The following is an 11,850-nucleotide window of genomic DNA, read 5'->3' on the forward strand; positions in this document are numbered from 1 at the left end:
GCGCGGCGCTTGCATCCTGCAGGCGGCAGCGGCGGCAGGCGCGGCGCCAGCAGCCAGGCACAAATGATGAAGTTTCAGTTCCGGCGGCAGGGCGCCGACCCGCAGCGCGAGAAGCTCAAGCAGGAGCTTTTCGCCTTCAACAAGGTGCGGCTGCGGCGCGGGCGCGGGCGCGGGCGCGGGCTCGGGTGGGAGGGGGCGGGCCGGGGGCCCGGGCTGGGGACCCGGGGTCGGAGCCACGTCGGGCCCGGGGGGCGGGGGCTGGCATGCAGCGCGGCACGGGGCGGGGGCTGGGCCGGGCCGCGCACCCCCTTCTCGGGCCCAGCTCTGGCTCGGACTCTGGGTGGGTCTGGGTCTCCGGCCGACTTTCCCTGTCTGCTCCCGAGTCTCTGCGGGCCGCTCTGGCCCTGGGTCTGCCAGTCTCTGTGTGTCTGGGTCTCTCTGTTTCTGAGACTCTTTGCCTGTCTTTGGGTCTCAGCCCCACTTTCTCCGTCGCTGACCGGCTCCCTCGCCCCAGTTGTGACTGTGTGTGTGGTGGGGGTGTCTCTGCCTCTGCCCCTTCCTATCTTTGCCTCTCATTTCTCTTTCTGCCTGTGCGTCTCTGAGTCTTTGCTTGTCTCTCCCTGCGTGTCTCTTTCTCTCTCTCTGTGGAGTCTCTCGACCTCTTCTCTGTCGCTCACTCTCTGTCTCTTTATCCTTTTTCTTTGGGGCTCCTTTGCGTCCCTGCTCGGCCCTTGGGACAGCCGTGGGCCCCGGTTTGTTTTGTGCTTTGGCACGCAGGAGGGCGAGAGAGTTAGTGGGGACAAGGCAGCTGTGGGGGGTGCGGCTGGGAAATCCCTTCAAGGAGCCTCTCCTTCCTTCCCCCACTGCTCCACGCTCTGCCTTGCCCTGCTCTCCCCTGCCCTGCCCGGGGCCCCGAGTCTAGGGGACATGCCTGGCTGTGTACTACACTGCCCTTCACATCGTGGGGCCTCAGTTTCCCTAACTGTGAAATGAGGCTACTTTTCTCCTTACTGTGGGCCCTGGCTCCCTCTGCCACATGGGCCAGCTGTCCTGCTGCCCCGCACCAAGGTGGAGTGAAGTGGAGGCTTTTCCTTCCTTTCCCCAAGTGGGACACTAGGGGCCAGGGAAAGGGGCCGCCTCAGCCCCCGCCTCCCTATGCACTGATGTTAGAGCAGTGCCTCAGCCTGCTCCTGGCTCACTCCTCTGGGGGCGTTGGTTTTGTCCTCATTCTTACCCCAGAGCCCACGGATCGCAGAGCCTCTCAGTGCTCTTCGAAATTAGAGTTATCTTCAAAATACAGGTGAGAAAATTGAGGTTCTGAGAGAGGTGACGGCTTGCCCAGAGTCAGAGTGAGCTGCACCAATATCTTTCTCGAGTTCCTGTGTCAGTGGGGTTGGATTTTAGCCTTGAGGGGCAGGGATTTTTCCAAGGGGCTGCTGTGGTCCTGGGCCAGTGTTGTGCCAGGTGCCCTGGGCTGCCTTGAGGAGACCCTTGTCTTGGAGGAGGCTCTGGGACGGTTGGACCTGGAGTAGCAGAGGCACTGGGACGTCTCAGGGTTTCCCTGCCTAGGTCTGCAGTGGTTGCCGGTGAGAGCTGCCAGGACCTTCACAGGGTGGCTGGGAACCTGCCAGGAACCTGAGAGGGGGCCCAGAGGGGAAGCTGGTGCTCCGTGGTGCCCAGATGGTGCCTGTTTTCTGTGCTGGGGAGGCTATGAGAATTAGGTGAGAGGAGAATGGCCCTTCAGGGAAAGGCAGCAATAGGCTCAGGGCTAAATGTCACTTTTTTTTTGAAACGGGGTCTCACTCTCACCCAGGCTGAAGTGCAGTGGCACAGTCACAGCCCACTGCAGCCTCAACCTCCCTGGCTCAGGTGATCCTCCCACCTCAGCCTCCTGAGTAGCTGGGACTACAGGCTCATGTCACCATGCCCGGCTAGTTTTTGTATTTTTTGTAGAGGTGCGGTTTTACCATGTTGCCGAGGCTGGTCTCGAACTCCTGGGCTCAAGCTATCTATCCATCCATGTTGGCTTCCCAAAGTGCTAGGATTACAGGCATGAGCTACCATGCCTGGCCTAAATGTCATTTCTTCAGCCAGTAAATTGGGATGTGCAGTGGGGACTGGAGACAGGTGGGAATGAAGCTCAGCCCACTCTGTCTAGCCTTGGGGTGGTGGGAAGTAAGGGCCCTCCACTGAGGATGAAGTGTGGGCAGCAGTGGTGGAAAGTAGGGTGGTCTTGGGGAAGGAACTTAGTCACCTAAGTGGGTCATAGGGGATCGCTAGGGAATAGGCCCCTGATTCCTGAGTTTGGGGGGTGGGAGACAGGTCAGGAGTGAGCAGGGACTTTGGACTCCGAGTCTTGGGTTCAAATCCCAGTCCAGCCCACATGTCGCCTGTGGAGTGTGCCTTCTCTGTTAATACTGAGCCCCACTGTGTGTGAGGTCTCCAAGGTTCTGGGGACAACAGTAGTTATCAAAAAGGACAAATATGTCTTAACTCAGGCGGCTGATATGCTAATGCAGGAGACAGTGAAAAGCCAAAACAAAAAAATAGAATAGACGGTAGTTGGGATGTTAGCCAGTGCTGTGGATCAAATAAAGCAGGGCGAGGGGGAGGGAGGTGTGGCCAGGGCGGCTGCTGCAGCCAGGGTGGCTTAGGGAGGCTTCCCTGAGCGACAGGAAGTGCTGGAGGAAGTGCATGCCAGGCAGAGGGGCAGTAGGTACAAAGGCCCTGAGGCACAAGCCTCCCTTAGCTGGGAACCCCAGGAGGATCCTGAGCAGGGGAGGGACGAGGATCTGGCTGTGGCTTTCATAGGATCCCTCTGGCTTCTGTGTGGGAACAGACTGTAGTGAGCACCAATCCAGGTGAGTGACAGTGGGGCCTGGAGCAGGGAGGGGGGTGACTTCTGTGTGTTTTGAAACTGAGTTGATGGGGCTCAGAAATGGGCTGGGCGTGGGGTATGAGGGAAGCAGATGGTGGACAGTGCATGCAACCTCCTTTCCTCTTCTGTAAAGAGGGAAGGCTGCGGGGATTTGTGATGCGATGTCCCGTCTGTGGATCCTGGTTGTAGCAAGGGACTGGCTAGACAAGGTCAGGTGCAGCAAGGGTGTGGCATTATTGGTGGGAGAGAGAAGCCCCAGCCAAATGGCCAACTCTGTCCTTAGTTGGCCTTACTGTCCCCAGGGCCCTTATGAAAGACTGAGGCTTGGAGAGTACTGTGACTTGCCCAAGGCCAGACAGCTAGGCCATGACCGAACCAGCTGCCCAGAGGGCTCAGTCCCCACCTGGATGGGCGGAGACAGGCAGGGAGGGAGGTTGGGGTTGCAGGCTGGGAATTGGGGTTTCTTACAAATGTGCATCTTCCTGAGGCAGTGGGTCAGGAATTACCAGTGGTCAAAGTAAAAAATAAATAAATAACAACAACAAAATAAAAGGAGTTACCATTGGCCCACATGGGTGTCCTGTACTGGTGTTCAGGATGGGGCTGGAGCTCAGCTGTGCAGGCTTCCCAGGGAGGGCACAGCCAGGCCAAAGACAGGAAACCGGTACAGAAGGGCCTGCACTGTGAAAGGGGCAGGGGAGCAGGTGGGAAGCTGTTCCATTGACACTCTGGGCACACAAACCCTCTTAACACCACCTCTGCCGCTGATGGGCGTGGGAGTCATGCTGCCTAGCTGTTGGCAGGTGGGGAGGCGGGAAGATGCCTTCAGGGTCCAGGCAGAAAACTGCCCCTCTCTGGGCCTCCATCTCCCTCTGTCTGGGAGGAGTCAAAAGCCTCTGCCTAGCTGATCCTGGGTGTTGTCCCTTGACCTCTGACCTCCACTCAGGCCTGTGTTTGGGGAGTGTCATGGACATCATGTGGGACTCCTCAAGCTTTAGTCTGTGCCTCTAAGAATGGGGTGCGGAGCCCTTCACGGAGCAAGTGGGGCCTCGTCAGTGCCTGCATCTCTGTGAGCCTTGCTTCACCTGTTTGTTGCTGGAGCCTCCATGCAGTGGGGTCCACATGAGCCCGTGTGCATTGAGGGGCATGGGGGCGTGGCGAGGGGCGGGCCTCTGTGGGCCATGCGCGCGGTAGAGTCATGATGGAGCCCAGGGGTTTAGCCACCTCCCCACCAACTGGAGGCATGATAACCCATTTCACAGTTGAGGGTGCTGAGGCACAGAGCAAGTAGACCTGCCTCCTACCCGCAGTGTGTCAGCTGCAGACCCTGGAGGCTGCCTTGGGGTGGGCCTCAGGGTGGGCCACGGCAGAGGTGCCTGGGAGTGCTTACCCCCAGCAGCGTTCCCCTCCTCACAGACGGTGGAGCATGGCTTTCCCAATCAGCCCAGCGCCCTGGCCTTCGACCCTGAACTTCGCATCATGGCCATTGGCACCAGGTCTGGGGCTGTCAAGATGTATCCTTTGCAGGCTAGGTGTTCAGGTCTGTTCAGGACCACCTGCCTGTAGTTCCTGTGTTCTGGGGTCCCGGTCTTGGCAGCGTCCAGCTCGAGAGTAGAACAGAGGTGCTCTGCTGGGCAATAGTGGGGTCTTCTGTGGGCGCTACAGTAAGTGCTGGGATCTTGGTGGAGGTTGGTGTGGCTTCTGTACCTGAGACGACTGTGCAGAGATGATGGGGTCCTTTTGCTGAGAGACGGGTGGTCAGTTTGCAGTAGCACAGCTGTCCCTTGCTACGTGTCAGCCAGCCAGTTACCTAGGCGACCCTGCCATCGTCCCAGCAACTCTGGGGAGGCCAGGCAGGGGGGCTGGGCTGTGATACCCGTGGAGGATGGCAGGTGGGCTGGGGCCCTGGTGAGCCAATGCACACACGTGTGAATGTGAAGACACATGTGTTCAGCCAAGGGGGCTGGGGGCAGTGCCAGGCTCGGCATGGTGAGTGCAGCACGGCCCCCACCTGGATCCTGGCTGCTGCACAATGGGCTGTGTGAGCCACACAAAGCGGGCATTTTCCCTGCAGGCCCGGGGTGGGGGTGGGGGGCAGGCCGGCAGCTCAGTGTCTCTGTGCCGGCCCTGGAGAATCCCACCCCAACTGCTCTTGGGGAAGCCGAGGTGCCAGGGTCTGGCTGATGGCGACTTGGTGAGGGGTGCTGACCCCTACCCCTCCTGTGTGGCCCTCTGAGTTTCAGTATCCTGGTTTCCGACATCAGTTCCCAGAAAATGTGTCAATGCCGGGAAAGGGGAGGGTGTGGGATGGGGGTCTTCTCACCCCAGGGGTGGGAATCTGAGCCTGTGGTTTGTGAGCTCTTTGCCTACTCTGGGGAGTGCGGATGGGCTGAGATGTCCCCTTCTCTCCCATGGCCCCAGCAGCACCTGTGGGTGAGTAGGGCAGTACTCTGGGCCCGACATGCCCCACTGCCTGGCCTGTTGCTCCCACTCCTGTGGGTGCTGCGCTGCCATCCGCACATGTATCCCTGCAGGCTTCAGGTGTCCCTCCTGTGTTGGGGTCTCCTGTGCTCTTGTCCTCAGGCTCAAAAAGAACCTGAAGTGCAGATGAGGAGACTGAGCCTCAGAAAGGAGGCCGGAGCCCGGGGTCCTCTTCCCTTCTTCCCCTGACCACCACTGCCTGGAGCCCCTCGGGTTGGGAAACTGAGGCTGGAGAGGGCCAGCCCTGGTCACTAGAAGCTGCCCCTCCCCCTGCCAGACCGGCCCCATCTCCTTGACGACCCTGGTTCCCGCCCAGCTGCTCCTGTCCCCTCTTTTGTCCCTTCTTCAGAGTTTCTCGCCAGGCTCCTGTAGGGAATCCCAGCTCAAGCTCCAGGCAACGGCTCCTGTGTTGTCACCAGGGCAACGTTGCTGACTCCTCCCTGCACCCTCTGTCCTGGGGCCCTTTCAGGCCCTGCTGTCCACCATCAGCCCTGGAGTTGCTGGGACTGAGGCACTGACACTGGGCACTTCAAGCAGGTCACCCACGCCCTCCGTGTCTCTGTGTGCTCATCTGTTAAATGGGCAGACTGGGGTCTCTCCTCCCTCAAGGTGGCAGTTGTTGGCTGCCTGCCTTGGAGGGAGGTGGGTTTTCTTTTTTGTTGTTGTGTTTTTGAGACAGAGTCTCACTCTTTGTCGCCCAGGCTGGAGTGCAGTGGCACAATTTCGGCTCACTGCAGCCTTTGCCTCCTGGAGTCAAGCAATTCTCTGCCGCAGCCTCCCAAATAGCTGGGGTTACAGGCGCCTGCCAGCATGCCCGGCTAATTTTTGCATTTTTAATAGAGATGAGGTTTCACCATCTTGGCCAGGCTGGTCCTCAACTCCTGACCTTGTGATCCACCCGCCTCGGCCTCCCAGAGTGCTGGGATTACAGGAGTGAGCCACTGCGCCCAGCGGAGGTGGGTTTTCTTACCCATGGCTGAAGTTTGGCCTGAAGCTATGGGAAAAGGCAGTCTGGACTCTCTTGCTCCCTGGCTTTCTTGTCTGGGCCTTGCACCTCTGGCCTGCCTGATCCCATCTGGCAAGGCACAGCTCCCAGAGCCCATAGAAACGTGGGGCTGAAGTGGAGCAGAGCCCCAGCCTCTCACCAGGCTGAGGCCGAGCCTGCTGGGTGTGTTTATTCTCACTGGATCTGCAACAGCCCTGTAAGGTGGGCGTCACTGGCCCAGTTTACAGGAACTGAAGGTCCTATAGCAGCACCCGACTTGCAGGAGTGAGTGGAGCCTGCACGCTGATCTTGGGGATACTGTAGGGGTGCAGGGTGGGAGCTTTAGGGAGGGGGCCTCCGTTCTTCAGGGAGGCCTCCTGGATGGGCAGGCCCATGCTGGGGTCCACTGGAATACTCCGGGTGAAGGAGGAGCCTTGGGTATCTCACTCGCCGTGGTTTGCTGGTCCATGCCTGTTTCCACCTTGACCTGCCATCCTCAGCTATGGTGCACCTGGCGTGGAGTTCACAGGCCTGCACCGGGATGCAGCCACCGTCACACAGATGCACTTCTTGCCCGGCCAGGTGAGCCTCTGCTTCCCACTGGCCAGCTCCCTGTGGCCCCCATATCTACTCACCCCCCGAGGCCAGCCTAGTTTTCATCTCTGCTCACACACCAGGGCCGCCTCCTGACCCTGCTTGATGACAGCAGCCTGCATCTCTGGGAGATTGTCCACCATAATGGCTGTGCCCACCTGGAAGAGGCACTCAGCTTCCAGCTGCCCAGCCGGCCCGGCTTTGATGGTGCCAGGTACTAGAGAACTTGGCTGGGGCCAGCCACTGGGCAGGGAGGATCTGGGGGAGTCTGTGGGAACCTGCTGTGCAAAGGCAGCATGGAGACAGGCAGCTGCCAGTGGGGGCTGTGGTTCAGAGCAGGATGCCTTGAGCTGGGCCTAGGTCCCAGGCTGCGACTCTTGGACCCTGCTTTACTGAGTTATACTCTGTGAACTTTTCAGGTTAAATGGGAGGTTTGGGTTGAGTCCAACATGAGCAGGTAATTAGCATTGTGAGCAGCAGGAGGTACATGCATTATATGCCAAACTCCTAGGACCTGAGGCCTGGCACTACACTTACTGCAATGATGGGGGTGTCTAGGGGTTTGGGGCAGGGCCTAAGCCAGTTAGTAATAGCGAGGGTTCCCTGGCCCCTTCAGTTGTGGGTGGGAGACAGGCCTTTCTGTGCACAGCTGAAAGGGCAGGGTTGAGGGCAAGGAGGGTCCCACGGGCTGTGCTTGGTAAGGTGCTGGCAGCATGTGCCAGCTGGGTGAGAGTATGGGGAGTCTCTCCCCCCAGCCCTGCCTGAAATAGCTGGAAAAGGGGAGTCCTAACCCAGGGATGGATTCCTGATGCCTCCCAGCTTCTGCAGATGAGGGTATCTGGGGCCCTCCTGTGAAGTCAGGAGATGTCTGAGGGCTGGCAGCGGGATTCCTAGGAGGGGCTCAGCAGGGAGAGCCTTGGTCCTGGCTTGGGCAATGCCGTGGTTCCTGCTGTCCTCTCCTGGTGGGTGGGAGGAGCTGGGAGCCCAGTCTGCAAGACCTGGGGAACCTATTTTTATGTCTCCCTGCTGACATCCTTATGAATAATTGAGCGGGCTGATTATGACGCATGTCTTCCTGGGGTGGCTCTGTAAGTAGGCCCTAGTGAGCGCTGTGGGGCCAGTGATGAGTTATCAGCAGTGGCCCAGCTCCTCACACCCCCCCTCACCAGGTGGATGGGCTTGCACCCTCACTCCCTTTCCCTTGTTCCCTGCAGCGCTCCGCTCAGCCTTATCCGAGTCACAGTGGTCCTGCTGGTGGCTGCCGGCGACATAGCAGCCCTGGGCACTGAGGGCAGCAGTGTCTTCTTCCTGGATGTTACCACCCTGACCCTGCTCGAGGGGCAGACGCTTGCCCCAGGCGAGGTTCTGCGCAGGTGAGAGGCCGGTGGGCTTCCCAGCACACACTGTGTGCCCAGGAGGTTCTACTGGCTCACCTGCCTTCCTCCACAGCGTGCCAGATGACTACCGCTGTGGGAAGGCGCTGGGCCCCGTGGAGTCACTCCAGGGACACCTGCAGGACCCCACGAAGATTCTCATTGGCTACAGCCGGGGCCTGCTGGTCATCTGGAACCAGGCCTCGCAGTGTGTGGACCACGTCTTCCTGGGGAACCAGGTATGTGGGTGAGTCCTGTGTCCCCTCAGCCTGGGCCCCTAGTGCGTGCCCACCATGGCTCATGCCTGCCTGCCTGCCCCTGCCTGCCCACAGCAGCTGGAGAGCCTATGCTGGGGGCGTGATAGCAGCACTGTGGTCAGCTCACACAGTGATGGCAGCTACGCTGTCTGGTCTGTGGATGCCGGCAGCTCCCCAACGCTGCAGCCCACGGTAGCCACCACACCTTACGGTGAGTGCCGGGGAGGCCTTAGCCAGAGGGTGGTGATGGGAGGGGGCACCACTGAGCCAAGCCAAACTGGCTGAGGAGTGACTCCCCCGAGGGGGTGGTCTGGTGGCAGTGTGCCTCCCGCCGACTTCCTGGGGAGGCAGGAGGCAGCTGCAAGGTAGAGAGCAGTGGAGGGCAGAGCAGGAATGGCAGAATTGCTAAGAACCACCAGCGAGTCTGGTCTGACGCTGTCCCACCCCTCAGGCCCCTTTCCCTGCAAGGCCATTAACAAGATTCTGTGGCGGACCTGTGAGTCTGGGTAGGTCAGGGGAGCGGGTGTCTGACGTGAGCCGGGTCTGGCTAGGGGGCTGGAAGGGTGGGCTCTTCCTGGGTTGTGCAGTATGTGCTCAGGACCCAAGTGGTTCATGGCTCACACAACTCTCTGCACACAGGGGCCACTTTATCATCTTCAGCGGTGGCATGCCCCGTGCCAGCTATGGTGACCGCCACTGTGTAAGTGTGCTTCGAGCCGAGACATTGGTGACGCTGGACTTCACCTCCCGCATCATCGACTTCTTCACAGTGCACAGCACGCGGCCTGGGGATGGTGTGTGCCCTGCCGTACCCTACCCTTTCCCAGCCCCACCTGGCGCCCTCTGCCACCTATGACTGTGCTCACCCCATACCTGCTCCATCCAACAGAATTTGATGACCCCCAGGCCCTGGCTGTGCTGCTGGAAGAGGAGCTGGTGGTGCTGGACCTGCAGACTCCTGGCTGGCCAGCTGTGCCTGCCCCATACCTGGCCCCGCTGCACTCATCTGCAATCACTTGCTCGGCCCACGTGGCCAATGTGCCCGCCAAGCTGTGGGCCCGCATTGTGAGCGCTGGCGAGCAGCAGAGCCCCCAGCCTGTCTCCAGTGCCTTGGTGTGTGCGGGGATCGGGGGGGTCTTACAGGGTGGGGTCTTGAGGAGGGGGAGAGTGTTTCACTTCTAAGCCTGGAGGTCAGAATGTGCCATGCTCGGGGTGAAAGGGAGAAGATGTTTGTCCTAACCTTGTGCACACATCTCTGCCACCCCCTCCCAGAGCTGGCCCATCACTGGGGGCCGAAACCTGGCCCAGGAGCCATCGCAGCGAGGGTTGCTGCTGACCGGGTAGGTGTGCGTGCTTATGTGGGTGAGTGGGCTCCTTGCTGTTGGGGGAGAACCCATCCTGGGCCTGGTGGGTGCAGAGGTGCCAGGAGACTCAGGCCTGGCCCCTGGTGGGACCAGGTAGTTCCTCCTCGCCCAAGGTGGATTGGAATGAAACCTCTCTGGACCTTGGTTCAAGGTGCTGCCCTGATCTGCCTTTTGGCCTGGAACTGAGCTCTACCAAACCCCAGGGCTCCACCCGCCCAGCCTGCCTGCCCTGGGACTGGAAAATCTGGGCTGGCCCATGCTGAACTGCCCAGGGAAGGTGCCAGAGAGCCCAGCCTGGGCCTGGCGGGCGCTGACGTGCCCGGTGACTCAGGCCTTAACTTCCTGCCCTGCCCCCACTCCCGCCTGTGCTGGGACCCTCAGGCCTCTGACTCCAGTGTGCCCTTCCCTGCTGAAGAGCTTGTTGTGTTTGTAGCTGGGTTGAGGCGTGAGTCTTTAACCACCCCACAGTCACACACCCTCACAACCACCCCCCACAGTCACACACTCCCAACCACCCCACAGTCACATACACCTCACACCCACCTCAGCTTCACCTCTCTAGCACCACCCCACAGTCAGCACAACCTCCTCTCACCCCACCCCAGTCACACCACACCACCCCACAGCCACACTCATGCCCGGGCCCCATTATCACACACATCTCACACCCGCACCACAGTCACACACCTCACACCCATCAAGCACACCCCCACACCCACCACCCCAGCCAACCTCTCACAACCACGCCACACACACACACTCCCTACACCCACCACAGTCACACACACCTCTAATGCCTCTAATTCCCGGTTACAGCACCTCACGCCCCACAGTCACACACCTCCCACACCCAATTCCCCTAGTAGCCACCTTCTCATACCTACTCCCAGTCACACACTCCCAGCCCCACTCAGTCACACACCTCTCACACCCACCACACCCTCACCACCCCACAGTCACCACACACCTCTCACTTCCACCCGCACCACTCCACCTCACAGTCACACACCTCTCACACCTACCCCAGTCACACACTCACACCCCACCCCTATTGTAGTCACACACTCCTCTCACACTCCACCCTAGTCACACTCTCACACCCCACCAAGTCACACCTCCCCACACCCAATTCCCAGTCATCACACACCCTCTCACACCCACCCCAGCTCACACCTCCTCACCCACCCCAGTCACACACCTCACACCCGCCTTCACAGCCAAGGCCCCTCACACCCTCACAGCTCACACACCCCTCACACCTGCCTCACACCTCACACACCCCGGGCCTCTACAGTCAGCACACTCCTCACACAGTCTTCCCACAGTTTCACCTCCCCTACACCCTTCCAGCTCACACACCCTCTCACGCCTGGGCCTCAGACACAATTTTTCACCCACCTCACAGTCATATACCTTTCACACCTGCCTAAGCACCCTCTCACGCCTACACACACACCTTTTCACCCACCCACCCTATTGTAGCTATGAGAAGGCTACCTTCTCATGCATTTGCATAGAAGTCACATATATATATTCAATAGCACCCACCTCGTCATACCTTTCACACCCACTCCTGCTAGCCACACACCTCACACCTCCACCTCTAGTCACACACACTCCCTCACACTCACCACAGCCAGGCTACACACACTCCCACCTACATCAGGCACACACATCTCACACCCGTCACCACAGTCACACACACCTCACACCCACCCATCACACTCTGCACCGCACCCTTCTACAGTCAGCACACCACAACCACGCCACAGTCACACACCTCACACTCCACCTTCAGCCAGCACACACACACCTCACACCGCCCCACACATGACAATTTCCCCCATGCTTTCCACACCTTCTGCACTGCCCCCTGCCACACACCAGCACATGTAAATTGAATTCAAGTATTACTGAT

At 59.6% G+C, this 11,850-nt stretch overlaps 1 protein-coding gene across 6 annotated transcripts in view; it reads left to right on the plus strand.

The window, feature by feature from the left end:
• Positions 1-11,850, plus strand: part of LLGL1 (LLGL scribble cell polarity complex component 1) — a 20,872-nt gene continuing 9,022 nt past the window's right edge. For 5 of the 6 annotated variants that reach the window (XM_009189821.4, XM_003912422.5, XM_009189823.4 and 2 more), the window contains exons 1-11: positions 1-144; positions 4,295-4,392; positions 6,845-6,926; positions 7,022-7,152; positions 8,153-8,311; positions 8,388-8,550; positions 8,644-8,779; positions 9,020-9,074; positions 9,208-9,362; positions 9,458-9,681; positions 9,841-9,908. In XM_009189821.4, coding sequence (XP_009188085.2) covers positions 64-144; positions 4,295-4,392; positions 6,845-6,926; positions 7,022-7,152; positions 8,153-8,311; positions 8,388-8,550; positions 8,644-8,779; positions 9,020-9,074; positions 9,208-9,362; positions 9,458-9,681; positions 9,841-9,908 — 1,352 coding nt within the window. In that variant the 5' untranslated portion in view covers positions 1-63. Of the gene's footprint in view, positions 145-2,005; positions 2,862-4,294; positions 4,393-6,844; positions 6,927-7,021; positions 7,153-8,152; positions 8,312-8,387; positions 8,551-8,643; positions 8,780-9,019; positions 9,075-9,207; positions 9,363-9,457; positions 9,682-9,840; positions 9,909-11,850 lie in introns of those variants that run through there. The other variant, XM_021928807.2, reaches the window with a different exon arrangement.

This window comes from Papio anubis, chromosome 17 (assembly GCF_008728515.1).
Source record: "Papio anubis isolate 15944 chromosome 17, Panubis1.0, whole genome shotgun sequence".
Classification (NCBI taxonomy): Eukaryota; Metazoa; Chordata; class Mammalia; order Primates; family Cercopithecidae; genus Papio; species Papio anubis.